Source organism: Drosophila montana, unplaced genomic scaffold, assembly GCF_035044405.1.
Source record: "Drosophila montana isolate Dmon_TW-CO22-7 unplaced genomic scaffold, ASM3504440v1 contig_2481_1, whole genome shotgun sequence".
Classification (NCBI taxonomy): Eukaryota; Metazoa; Arthropoda; class Insecta; order Diptera; family Drosophilidae; genus Drosophila; species Drosophila montana.
The window spans coordinates 912501-924946 of record NW_026997351.1 but is presented as its reverse complement, the minus strand read 5'-3'; the positions used below and the strand labels follow the sequence as shown (position 1 = coordinate 924946).

At 44.9% G+C, this 12446-nt stretch overlaps 5 protein-coding genes and 1 long non-coding RNA gene across 6 annotated transcripts in view; 3 read left to right on the top strand and 3 right to left on the bottom strand.

Moving 5' to 3' along the window:
• Positions 1 to 159: 159 nt before the first annotated feature.
• On the top strand, positions 160 to 820 carry LOC135428338 (uncharacterized). Its single transcript, XR_010436244.1, has 2 exons — positions 160 to 278; positions 349 to 820. It is a non-coding gene; the product is annotated as an uncharacterized LOC135428338 (long non-coding RNA).
• Positions 821 to 835: 15 nt separating this feature from the next.
• On the bottom strand, positions 836 to 1882 carry Uros1 (Uroporphyrinogen III synthase 1). The gene has a single exon (XM_064682271.1). It carries the CDS (start codon positions 1682 to 1684, stop codon positions 851 to 853), a length of 834 nt encoding a protein of 277 aa, XP_064538341.1. The 5' UTR covers positions 1685 to 1882; the 3' UTR covers positions 836 to 850.
• Positions 1883 to 2284: 402 nt separating this feature from the next.
• LOC135428453 (uncharacterized) lies at positions 2285 to 5760 on the bottom strand. The gene is made up of 4 exons (XM_064682448.1): positions 5491 to 5760; positions 5063 to 5437; positions 4348 to 4999; positions 2285 to 3979 (listed from the first exon to the last, which is right to left on the bottom strand). The coding sequence occupies exons 1-4, from the start codon at positions 5589 to 5591 to the stop codon at positions 2852 to 2854; spliced, it is 2256 nt and encodes a 751-aa protein (XP_064538518.1). The 5' UTR covers positions 5592 to 5760; the 3' UTR covers positions 2285 to 2851.
• A 445-nt stretch (positions 5761 to 6205) lies between these two features.
• Positions 6206 to 8398, top strand: Rbm13 (RNA-binding motif protein 13). Its single transcript, XM_064682508.1, has 4 exons — positions 6206 to 6359; positions 6425 to 6471; positions 6532 to 7321; positions 7781 to 8398. The coding sequence occupies exons 1-4, from the start codon at positions 6345 to 6347 to the stop codon at positions 7985 to 7987; spliced, it is 1059 nt and encodes a 352-aa protein (XP_064538578.1). The 5' UTR covers positions 6206 to 6344; the 3' UTR covers positions 7988 to 8398.
• A 1729-nt stretch (positions 8399 to 10127) lies between these two features.
• Positions 10128 to 10586, bottom strand: e(r) (enhancer of rudimentary). Its single transcript, XM_064682595.1, has one exon. It carries the CDS (start codon positions 10500 to 10502, stop codon positions 10188 to 10190), a length of 315 nt encoding a protein of 104 aa, XP_064538665.1. The 5' UTR covers positions 10503 to 10586; the 3' UTR covers positions 10128 to 10187.
• A 727-nt stretch (positions 10587 to 11313) lies between these two features.
• The window catches only part of LOC135428497 (uncharacterized), a 2521-nt gene continuing 1388 nt past the window's right edge, over positions 11314 to 12446 (top strand). The window contains exons 1-2 of the mRNA XM_064682544.1: positions 11314 to 11884; positions 11968 to 12257. Of these exons, the coding sequence (XP_064538614.1) occupies positions 11855 to 11884; positions 11968 to 12257 (320 nt within the window). The 5' untranslated portion in view covers positions 11314 to 11854. The remainder of the gene's footprint in view (positions 11885 to 11967; positions 12258 to 12446) is intronic.

Genomic DNA, 12446 nt, shown 5'->3' with positions numbered 1-12446 from the left:
CTAGAGCTGCACCACAATCGATAGTATCGATAGTTTCGTCACCCAAAGCACAAGAATCACGAATAAAAAGAGCAACCGCTTCTTGCCGGCGGCAGCTGTGAATGTGTATGAGTATGCTGAGCTGCTATTGGGTGTCTCCGCATATGTTTGCGTGTGTATGCGACGACGGCTTGTTGCGCTTTCAAAACTGCGGCGGAGTTTGCAATGCGACGTAATTTGATATTTAAATCGATTTGCCTTGTCACAAATTGTACTGAAATTGTCGCTGCGTATTGCTGGTAATTATATATCTTATTAATGTGCGCAAATTAAAAGTTAACAAAACGCACTGGCGATCGTTTATATTAGGGATGGCTACAATTAGCGATAGACAGAGCGCATCGTCAGTTATTGGAACTCGATATGGTCGACCGTCTTTAACAGCGACATCTGATTTGGTCGATTTATCGAAGTTTTAAATAAGAATGTATCGGATGACTGTAGCATAAAAAATGCGTATACGATAACACTTTCTCCTTACTTTACGCACAATCACGGTGCTAGTATTTAATCGACAACCCGCCACAGCCAGTCGATAATTCTATTGGCGCGTCCAGCTGGTATTCGAATAATGTCGGCCAAATGTAAATTTAGATACGAAAAAAAAAAAAAACAAATTTATTTAGCTTCAATTGAGGTGAGTATCTGGCATCAAAAATAACTTACAATGCGCAACATTTTATGCTGGGCTCACTAATTTTGTACTCATGGAGGTCACATAGAAATAGATAGAAATAGTCAATATAACTTGAAATAAAGAAAAGTGAGAAAGAAAAAAAAACACACTTATCGTCTGAATATGCCCACAAATTTATGCTAAATCCATGCGTTCAATTTCACGTTCACGTTCACGTTCACGCACCAAGCGCTCCCGACTCTCCTGCGGATTGAGCAGCACCTTCACCAGATGCTCCACCGTCGGCCGCTCAGCGGTGCAAAAGACCTTCAGTCCGAGAGATTCCAGAGCGCGCCGCGTGCTCGGCCCAATGGCCACTAGCTTCCACTGATCCGGCGCAATGTTGTGGGCCTTAAAGTACTCATTCGCACAATTCACGCCGGAGGGTGAGAAGAATGCGAGAAACTCAATATTTTCGGCTTTCAGAGCACGATCCATGCACTCGGCCAGCTGGGGACTGCACTTGGTCTCGTACACCTCGCAGGCATCCACACAGAAACCGTTCTCAACCAGCTTCGAGAGCAGCGTATCCGTTGCCAGATTACCGCACGGCAGCAGCAGCGGCAAGTTCCTCGACCCGTCGAACGTGTCCACAATGAAATCGCCCAGATTGCGGGCATTGCCCGTCTGCTTGCCGTGCGTGAAGAGCTGCTGCAGCGTACTCATGGCCAGATTGTGCGTAACCTCGCCCACGGCATAGTTATGCAACATCTTCCAACCGCCGGGCAGCTCGCCCAGCTGCAGTGCCTCGGCGACGGCCTCAACGCATCGCGGACTGGTAAATATGATGCCCGCATATTTATCCGGCGTCAGGAGCTTGTCGCGCAGCTGGTCAAGGTTCTTATAGCCGAAGCTCAGCGTCGGCACGAACAGCGGCTGAAAATTGTGTCCCAGCAAGGTCTCCGCATAGACATCTGTGCTGTCCGATTCCGATTTGAAAATAATCACCGTCCGCTGCTGACTGCTCATCTTGCCAGATTGTTGCCAAATTCTTGTCGCCGCTCTCTGTGTCGATGGCCCTCGTCACCACGATCGATCGATGCGTCTTGCTATATAGCTTCCGATTATATAGTAACTGCATTCGTGTTGACTGCAGCTGCAAAGTTGATTTTTTTTCTTTCCTTTTTTTTTCTTTCTACTTTTTACTGCCGCTTTGGCCAGTAGCCCAAAAAAATTCTTATTGCTGCTCTGCTCGCACACAGCTGTTTTGCCGGCCTGGTGCGGCGTTGCCACCCGTTCAGTGAGCTGCGCTGGCAACGCTGCACAGTGCACAGTGGAGCGCATTTGACGTATTTGTGTGATAAACAATAAACAGTTAAAGCTATTGGTTTTTTATAGGTTTCAAATTTAAATATGATAAAAACTGTTTTATTAACATTTAAATATATAGCTATAACAGCGTATATATATATATATATATAAATGTATATATAAATGTATTAGGCAGTCTTTCAGGTTTTTTCATAGTGCCTTTTTTGTCTTAAATTAAGAGAAGTCCATAAATAAGTTATGAAAGCAAATTTATTTTTACAATTCATCAGACTATATATATAAACGATTTAAATAATATAAATGCATATATTTAAATTTAATGTCATTCAAAAATTCATTCAAATCTAGTTACATATATATCTCGATAGTTTAACAATGTCCTGACTATAATAAATAACTAACTAATGTCTCATACATAATTGCATATATTTTCATAGTTCCTAAAGATATCTTTGAAAAACATGCGATGATAAGTGCTCAACAAGTTCGGCATAAAAATATATATATATAAATTTTCTTTTCGGATAAACTTTAAGTAACGCCCTCTACCATGTCATATATATATATATATATATATATGGCATATTTTTAAAAGATATCTTTGACTTTATACGATGCCTAGAAATAGCCTATATAGTTAATTTATAATATCATATAGCGTCATAAATGCCTGAGTCGATATAGGATAGTAATTTGTTTCAATTTGTTTAGTTCGTTTCCGTGTATGTGTGTGCGTGTGTGTGTGTGTGTGTGTGTGTGTTTATTGTTGAACCCATGAAATGATACCGTTAAAATTTAACTATGCGAAATAAACGTAAACTAGAACTAGAACGAAAACTAAATTGAAATCGATCCAAAACCGAATCAGCCGCTGGTCTTTTGCGTGGCGACTCCGTTGCGGTCCATCCAGTTGCGCAGCAGGTCGCCGGGACGATAATCGTTCTGGCTCTTGGCGGCTGCACTGCGTCCAAGCTCGCTCTGGACTGCGTACGGCGAGCCAAGCGGTTGGGGCACGCGTACCTGACGCTGCTCCGACCAGCAAAAATCGCGCATGACACCCGGATTCAGCGGCTGGAATTGTGCCTGCGGCTGTGGCGGCTGCTGCAGCAGCTCTTGTGGCGCCGCTGGAAGGGGCCAAAAGGGTTGCGGCATTGGCACATCCGGACGTGCCGCCGGATTGTTGTTGCCCAGCTGCGACTCGAAGCCGGACGATTGCGAGGAGGTGCGCGACAGATCGCGATTGTAGCTGCAGTGCATCAAATTGGCCGTGCTCGGTTCCTGCAGTAGGTCCGGATGCGCATTGGCGCTGGCAGCATTCACCCAGGCGCTAATGTCGCCATTGCGCTGCTGCTGCTGCTGCTGCTGCAGCTGGAGGCGCGGCGGGAACAGCAAATTGTTGGTGGAGCGCGTCATCGGACGCTGATCGAGCCCAAAGCCATACGACGACTGCGGCCGCTGCTCCAGGCCCGTCGTATACTGTGCACGCTGCCAGCCGTTGGCACCACTCTGGCCCAGATTCACTGCATCCAGTTGCTGCACGGCGTTATAGCTGCTGCGCCAGGCCTGCTGGTCCAAGCTGCCGGCCGCATACATGGGCGACGGGGCGTGATAGGTGGGCGCCGGCGAGGCCAGCATCCGATTCATGGGCGTATGCTGCGTGGACAGGTGCAGCGAGTCCAGGGACAGCACCGATGGCGGCGGCAGCGCCGCCGACCCAACTGCCGTATTCTGGCTGCTCTGCCCGCCGGCCAGCGAGCGCAGCTGCGGACTATGACAGCCGGAGCCAGGCAGCGACAGATTGTTGGCGGTGGTGTTGTCGGTAGCATTGCTGGCATTGCAGTTCAGCTGCTGGCTCAGCATGCTGATCGTTTCATCGTCGTGGATGCACTCGTCCGCGCACAGCCGATGGAAGCTCTCGCCAGCGGACATTTGCTCCAGGCTTTCGCTTTGCTTGGCGCTCAGCAGCAGCATTGTCACCACGCTGCCCAGCAGCTGTAAATGGAGGACGGGATTAGGCCGTTGTTAGTTTCGTCTCAAGCACACGAGTCGAGTCTGACCGACTGCCAGTTACCCTGCAGAACATTTCACGCGCAACTCTTTGTCGAGCGTATGTTAAGCAGATGTCTAGACTAACATGTGGAGCCTTGAATGGGATCGGACCACTTTATCTTATAGCTAATCTTAGAGTAATCGATGGAAAATAAAGTTCTCTCTCAGTTTCTGCGAGAGAGACAGAGAGAGAATCCTATCAATCGCAGGACTATATCACATAGCTCGATATGAAGAATTGTTTGAAAAGAGAGATGGACTTGACTTCCAGCTTATTTATGACAGCTGTTTAGATAATTGAAGGTACTCACGATATAGGTAACGCCATCGATGGCCTCGACGAGCAGAAAGGAGCCCTTGGCATAGATGCTCCACAGGACGAGCAGCACGGTGTAGCGTGTCAGTTTGAATCCATAAATTAGGTTGCTTATAAAACTGAGTCCCAGCATCGCGTACGGATAGACGCTGGTGTAGCAGACGCTGAATGTCGCCTGGCCTGCCTGCGTGTGGTTCATGCCCACCGAGTAGACCATCAGCTTGCCGAGAATGTTGGCGAACAGCAGCAATTTGGCGGCAAGGGGCTGCTCCCTCACCAACTCGCCGGCATAGTCGATCAGCAGATGGAGCATGGTCAGCGCATGTGAATAGACAAAGAAGAAGGGCTTGGCCAGTATGCCCAGCATGGAGCTGAACTGCTCGGGCGTGGCCGTCGGCAGGCTGCACACCAGGCACAGTATGTTAACCAATGTCAGCCACTTCATAAGGCGCTGATAGCGCGCCAGGCGACGCTGCTGCTGGGCGCGGGCGAGACGTTGGAAGTGCGGCTGCTTCAGCAATGCGGCGCCCTTCATTATGAAGTTGAGAAACTTGGAGCCCAGCACCATTTTCTTTTTCTCATGCAGCACCTTGTTGACGTGCCGCTCACAGCTGCCGCATAGCCGATACCTTTGCTCCAGCTCGTTTCTGCAGTTAGCAAATCGTGAGTGAAACTAATCTCAATGCAAAGCTGCCCCGGCTGCTACTTACTGATAGACCTTTAGCTCCTGGTCGAAGCGCGACTCGTGCTTCGGCTCAAACTGTGCCAGCTTCTCAATCTTCAAGCGCTGCGCCTCGTTGCACTGGGCGCACAGGCCGTTCTCCTGCGGCGGCGTCAATCCGTTCGCATAGTATGCATTGGCGCAGTGGCCATTTCTGGTCGCGCTGCTGCTGCCCCGCGAGCTGTTCGCATCCGTGCGGCTGCTGCAGTCGCGCTGCGACAAGATGTCGCGATTGTAGTCGCCGTCCTTGTTGAAGCCATTATACTGCTCGCAGTCCGGGCAGGTCCAGCTGTTGCGCTGCGTAAACGGCACGCGCAGGTTCTTGTTGCAGAACCAACAGTTGACCGTTATGTCGAAGCGTGAGCTGGGCAGCACGTCATTATTATCGGCTTCAATTGTTGATTTCAGTCAACTTACCGCACATTTATGTAGCATTTGTAGACCAGCAAGGCGAGCACGAAAATGAGCGCCAAAAGTGGCACCGCTTTGGCGGCAAGCATCAATATTAGGGTTTGCATATTGTTATTTTTGTAGAACTTTCGTTTCGTTGTTACGATTTATGAATTTGATGCTCGTCTTACTCTATTATCAACTACAACTAGGTAAATGTGACAAACCATGCGTAAGGGTCTATATATGTATATATATGTATTAAAAAAAACCGGGCAGTGACAGCGGCTAGCTCTAGTTATTCAATGTCAATTTGTTTAAGATTTATCGTTATCGATAGGTTTCGGTGCTGCCAGGTATGCAATGCGCCGCGTTGTTATTTGCAAGCAAAATCAGCACGCACTGAGCAGCAACATTTTAATGTTCTATTTTGATATGGTCACACTGCACTAGCAGCATGTGTGCAAAAGATTTTTGGCATAAGCACAGCGTAGTCTCACATTAATAACATTAAATAGCGAAACAATGTTGTATGTCGTATGTTTTCAATAATGCAAACAGCTTTACAAAAAATCAAATTACTGATATCAATAAAAGCGCTTTTATTTTACATATAGAACAGAAATATAAGGTGTCAGAAACATTATATTCGTGCTATATAACCAATAATGCAGCTTGCACAGCATACTAGTCCCGATAGTATCGATATATCGACTGTTCAGATAGCCTTTGAACGTGGACAAGCGAATGTCAAACACGAACCGTGTGTTTTGTTGTTGTTGTATTTTGAAGCCGCTTGCACGTTGCACGTGTTAGTCAAAAGTAAATTTAATTTATAACAAATATACAACTGAAGCGTTAATTCATAAAACAGCCGCAAAATGCAGCACGACGATGTAAGTAGAGAGCGTAGAATTGAGTTACCCATTAATGACAATGTCTGCCCGCTATTAACAAACAGGTCGTTTGGAGCATCATCAACAAAACCTTCTGCTCGCACAAAGTCAAGTAGGTGGAATTGAATTAAATTGAATATAAGCTTGTATGTGTGAATACGCCGTTTTGCAGAACCGACACGCGCACCTTTTGCCGCCATGAGTACAATCTGACGGGCCTGTGCACGCGCCGCACCTGCCCGCTGGCCAACTCGCAATATGCCACGGTGCGCGAGGAGAAGGGCATCATTTATCTGTTTATGAAGACGGCCGAGCGGGCGCATATGCCCAGTAAATTGTGGGAGCGCATCAAGTTGTCGCGCAACTTCGAGAAGGCCATCGAACAGATCAATGAGAATCTTGTGTTTTGGCCAAAATACATGATAGCCAAGAATAAGCAGCGCTTCCTCAAGATCACACAATATCTGATGCGCATGCGCAAGCTGAAGCTGCGCCGCCAGAAGCTGATTGTGCCGCTCTCCACAAAGATCGAGCGCCGCGAGGCGCGTCGTGAACAGAAGGCGCTCGTCGCGGCCAAGATTGATAATCATATCGAGAAGGAGCTGTTGACGCGTCTCAAAATAGGCACGTACAAGGATATCTATAACTTTTCACAGACGGCCTTTAACAAGGCCCTGGAAGCTGAGCATGTGGACGAGGACGAGCAGGAGGAGGAGGACGAGGAGGAGCGCGAACATGAGCTGGAAATGGAAGCGGATGCATCTGAGGACGAGGCAGTCGAGCTGCGACGCGCACTCAACGATACGGAAGAGTATGTGGAAGCGGATACTGATGATGAAGATGATGATGATGATGATGATGATGATGAGGCTGACTATGAGAGCGATTCGGGTCAGCGCGAAGAGGTGGAAATGGACAGTGATTTCGCCCAGTCAGATGATGATAATAATGATGATATTGAGGTAAAAATATGCCTGCGTATATATTTGTTTTTGCCCGCAAATTGGCAATTTGTCATCCGCTGCCGCTTGACTTACTTTATATTGACATTTGCATGTCATTTCGACTCTTGGCTTTGTTGTTCTTTTTATATTCCTTTTGTTTCTTCTCTTATGCAAAATCATTGCACAATCCTAATTACCATAATTTGCAATGAAAACAAGTCAAGCTGACGGCAACTCGCCTGCTCTAAAGCTCGTGCACTTGTGTCGCCGGCCGGCGTCGCCGCTGCAGCGCTGTTGGCGTCGCTGCGACTGTGACTGCGGCTGCGGCGGCGTCTTGCTTACTTCTAAAGCGCTCAACATCGAGCGCCAGTCGGCGAACGCGCGCGCGCGCATCTTGACTCCAACTCGAGCCGCGCTTTTGACAAGAAAACTAACTGCTCAATAAACAGTGTTAAATAACGTAAACATTTCACGCAGGATACCCAAGTGCCCGCCAAATCGACGAAGAAGCTGAGCGGCGACGCCAAGAAGAAGTCAAAGACAACAGCAACAACAGCAACAACAGCAACAACAGCAGCAGCAGCAGCAACATCAAAGAGACGCGGCAAACCCAAACTGCAATTGGAATATGAAATGGAATATGAAGCTGAGGCTGCTCCAGCACGGCAAATGCGTCATAAGTGAGGTAGAATAAAGAACAGTTAGAAAGAGAGCGGGAGAGCAGAGAGCTAGAGAACGCAACTAAATTAACATATACGTTTATTATTGTATAGATCTAATTAAATGTAATGCGAATAAGAACTTACAAAACGCAACACGAAAGAAATCTTTAAAACGAAAGAGATAGCCACAACGGTTGCATTTCAGTTTTCATGTGCGTCGTGTGTGTGTGTGTGTGTGTGTGTCTGTCTGTGCGTTTGTGTGGCCAAATACGGCATGAACTTGACATTGAGAGCGCTGTTGTTGTTGGTCGGTGGAGTCGCAACAGGTGCTAAAACCAGTTCTAGATATCAACTACTCAACAACTAAATCAAATAGCCTAGCTTTTGCGTTTATTACATCAAGTTGGCGGGCTAATTAAAAATAATATATATATATATGTATGCAATTATTAAAACAAAAAGCACAACAACAAAAAACGCACGCCAAGTTCAATGCAGCTGTGGCAACGCTGGTGCTGGCGACGTTGAAGCCGACGTAGACGCCGACGCTTGCCAAGGCCATTGCTGAGCCAGCTTCAGCTTTGCAGTTGCTTTTGTTGTATTTCTAAAGCTATTGTTATTCATTCTCGTTACGGGCTACTGATGCTACTATCGCCAAAACGACCAAAGGTTCTATTTGTCTTAATTCACACGCACGCACACACACACACGCCTACACATGCGGACACACACGTGCGCTTAAATTTGAAGTTGTCAATTGTCGGAAGTTTACGGGAACAGTTATTTTGCCAGTTAACAGTTATTTTTATGATACCCTGCACTTCGCGGTTCAAACTGCATTTTCTGTTTGTAAATGTCAAAAACTTCATTTTCCACTTAATTTTTTGCATTTTCTGCTGTCACATTCAAATAATGTGTTTAACTTATGAACAAAATACAAAGTTCAGCTCAAATATGAAGCGTTCAAAATTGGGCCAAGAGACTCGAGAGATTGCAACATGTGAACGCAATTAGCCACGTAAATACATATATATATTTTTTTTTTTATCGTTTTCTATATAATTAGATATATGTATGTATGTATAGATAGGAAAAAGCTGACGGCATCAATAAAATGTATTTAAAATGCATCATAAAATAAATTTTCGAAAATTATTAACCGCAATTTAAGTTTACGTCGGGGTTTTTTTAAAGAGTTCCTCAGAAAAACCCAATAGAAATACAATAAATTTGTAGACATTTGGCAGAAACAGAAAGTACAGTGTTCGCTCGCATACACGAACACTGCTTTTTTGTTATAAATATTTTCTTAAATTTTATGATTTCTATAAATACAAATAACAAGCGAGTCTTAATTATCCGTACTTTTTGAGGCCTTGAATCAAAAAAAAAACTCCTGCTCAAGAGAAGGTTGCAATCTATATATGCAAAAGATTCTAGTTTCTGGAAGAGCTTACATATAAGAAACAAAAAAAAAGGGATTTATGAAAGAAGCGGAATGGAGTATATAAAGATAGATTGAATGTGTTTGGGTAACTATTTATATACATATCTAAGTATTATCTAGTTATGTATAATTCGAAAAGCTGCCGAATTTTAACTAACCTTTTATGTATATATACAGATTCAACAGGAATATATGAACAATTGCATGCATATATTTTTTTTAAAAATAAAGAAAATGCAAAATAAACTATAGATTTCCGAAAAGCTGACAAAGACAAATGTATGTTGCTTCTTCTACAAAATCGTCTAAACTATGCTCCAAGTTTAGCAGACATTGAATACTCTACAATGGGAAGTCTTTTGTGCCGCCCAATGAAATAGCATAAACAGCTTTTGTTGTCATTTGTATATATATACATACATTATATTATTGTTACAGTACAAAAAAATTAAGGTTCTCATTTATCATTTTGTAGAGCATTTGCCTATAAAACAATACAGTCGCCGTCTACGCTTATGTAAGTTTGGAAATTGGAAAAGAAAATCCGCAAAATACGTAATGTTTCGAGTTGTTTGTTGCACAGCTGCTAAACGTGTTAGCATAATAATTATTATTAGTTTTCTTCTTTATTACAAAGAAATCAGTTGGAAACAACTTAATTAATTTGTGGATTTGTTTTTGCTTCTCTATTTCGATATTTTGTTTTTGCTGCTGCTGCTGCTGTTGTTGTTGTTGTTGTTGTTGTTGTTGGTATTTGGTTTGGGCTGATTTTGATTTAGGCATTCGGACTGAACGCGGCCTGGCGCAGCAGCACATAGATCTTCTCCTTGATCCAGTCCTTGTTGTAGGGCGCATACGTGTTGGTGCTCTTCTGATAGACCAAACAGCTAATGTCAATTAGGGTATCGATAAAGTCAAACAGCTGGCTGATGTCGTAGGTGATCGTCGGGGTGTTCGGGTTGCGCCGCTTCAGATGCTCCTCATAGATCTTGCAGACGCCCTCCATGCACTCGTTGACGCTCTCATAGTCGCAATATGTGCGAGTCTCTGGACGTGCGCCCGGCTGCACCAGCAAAATAGTATGCGACATTTCTCCACTCTTCTCTCGCTCGCTCGCTCTCTCTCTCTCTCTCTCGGGCGCGCGCTAAGCTTCAGCACAATTGGCAAACAGAATCTGGCAACACAAGTAAGCTTAGCATAGAGTTGCATTTGTTGTTTTTCAAGTACTCACCAAAAAAAAATTATGTTAGATCGTTAGTGCTTGTTCTTGTTGTCTCCGAGACTGTGCAAATGTTTCGAGTTCGCTGCTGCGACTGCACAAATTCTGAGAAAAAAGCAAAAGCGTGCTCACACATGCACGCAGAAAAGAAAACAAATTAAATAATGACAATTGCAATAGAAATTGAATAATATTAAATTTTCTTGACATTGCCTTCAAAGCAATTGGAGCCAATCTGTCAGAGGCTGCAGCATGTTTTTTTCTTCTCTCTCTCTCTCTTTATGCTGCCATTGTTTTTGCCGCCAGCCCACACACACACAGACACACGCATACGCAGGCACTCGCGTATATACAAATGGACGCAGCAGTGTACGTTTGGGCACAGCAGCGCGGAATATGTTGGGCTGCGCCTTTGCAAAAACAAATGCTGACGCAATAAGCTTGTACTTACCTGCTTGCTGGTATATTATAATATTGCTTATATTGTTTGTACTTTAAATGTTATAAAATTTTTACATTTCTCATGGCTTGCTTGGTTGCCTCTGCTGCTTCTATCTACACAGTGCTGTCAAATGCTGTGTATCAGTGTTGGCTAAAGCCGCTAGCCATGCTGTCTGGCAGCATTGGCATGCGTTATTGGGCGTTGCCACCTAGACTTTAAACAGCCAGTTAAGCAGCTGATTTAAACTGATCGCCACCCAATGGACCAATTGGAGAGCGGCGGCAGTTGCTTAGCGTACGGGGGCTGCGCAGCAGGCGTCATTCAAGAAAATTAAATTGCTGTTGTGTGTGAATTTGTGTGTGTTGTTTTTGTTGCTGGCTGTCGCAATGCTGCCGCATTGGGCAAGTGAAATGCAAAGTGAAGGCGCAGCCGCAGCCGCAGCCCAATGAGCTATGCATGTGGCACAAACATTTTAATTAAGAAAAATCACAAATCGTAAGCACAGTTAATTGTGTTTTCTTTCGTGTGCCCAGACTTCGTATTTTTATTTTTTTTTCTTTCATTTTGTTTTGCCCATTTTCTTTGCCGCTGCGCGCTGCCCAACGCGTCGTACGCACGCGTGTTGAAATTGTTGTTGTTTTTATATATTTTTTGTTGTTGTGCTGTGTGTGTGTGTGTGTGTGTTTGTGTGCTTACAAGTTGTCACAGCCGAGTGTTATGCGGTTGTTCTATTAGTTAATTTTGTTATATTTTTTTTTTATTGTGCACTGCACTCTGCTCAATGTTCTCTGCGACCAATGGGAAAATCAAGGTGCTTCATCTTATTCAATTGCATTTACAATTCCAATTAGATTACAACTAATTCGAGTGTATTGTCTGTTGTTATTGTTGCAGTTGCCGTCACATGATACGGACGCAGCCGCCTCGTCCACGCTGCGCTGCCTGCTAAATGTACCCTTCCGGGATCTGCACTTTAATGTGTCCGATCATCGGGTCATACCCGTGCACGATGTCGTCTTCCTGGATGACATCGAACGCAACGTTAAGCCGCTCATCTATAGGCCTGTGTTGGCCGACACTGTGATAGCGACGCCGACGCCAACGCCGACGTCGACGCAGGCGACAACGTTTGTGACTTTGCCGCTGCAGGCAGCAGCAGTTGAGCAGCCGGCAGCCAACGGGAGGTGAGTGTATAAATATATGTATTGTGTGTGTGTGTTTGTATTTGGCCTTGAACTTGTTTATTTGCCTGCCTTGTTGCGCTATCCTCTTCACACTTTTCGCAAGTGTCCCCCATCCACTATTGATTCATCCATTCACTCATTCATTATTTCCAATTTCCAATTGATGTGACAGCTGCGCTAATTTTTTAA

Excerpts from the sequence above, each read along its gene's own strand:
- Rbm13 (XM_064682508.1), top strand. Across the intron at positions 6,472-6,531 it reads TTCTGCTCGCACAAAGTCAA|AACCGACACGCGCACCTTTT; the intron begins GTAGGTGGAATT and ends GCCGTTTTGCAG. Across the intron at positions 7,322-7,780 it reads ATAATAATGATGATATTGAG|GATACCCAAGTGCCCGCCAA; the intron begins GTAAAAATATGC and ends CATTTCACGCAG.
- Uros1 (XM_064682271.1), bottom strand. The coding sequence starts at position 1,684 with ATGAGCAGTCAGCAGCGGACGGTGATTATTTTCAAATCGGAATCGGAC.
- LOC135428453 (XM_064682448.1), bottom strand. The coding sequence starts at position 5,591 with ATGCAAACCCTAATATTGATGCTTGCCGCCAAAGCGGTGCCACTTTTG. Across the intron at positions 5,000-5,062 it reads CAGGAGCTAAAGGTCTATCA|AAACGAGCTGGAGCAAAGGT; the intron begins GTAAGTAGCAGC and ends TGCTAACTGCAG. Across the intron at positions 3,980-4,347 it reads TCGATGGCGTTACCTATATC|CTGCTGGGCAGCGTGGTGAC; the intron begins GTGAGTACCTTC and ends CTCCATTTACAG.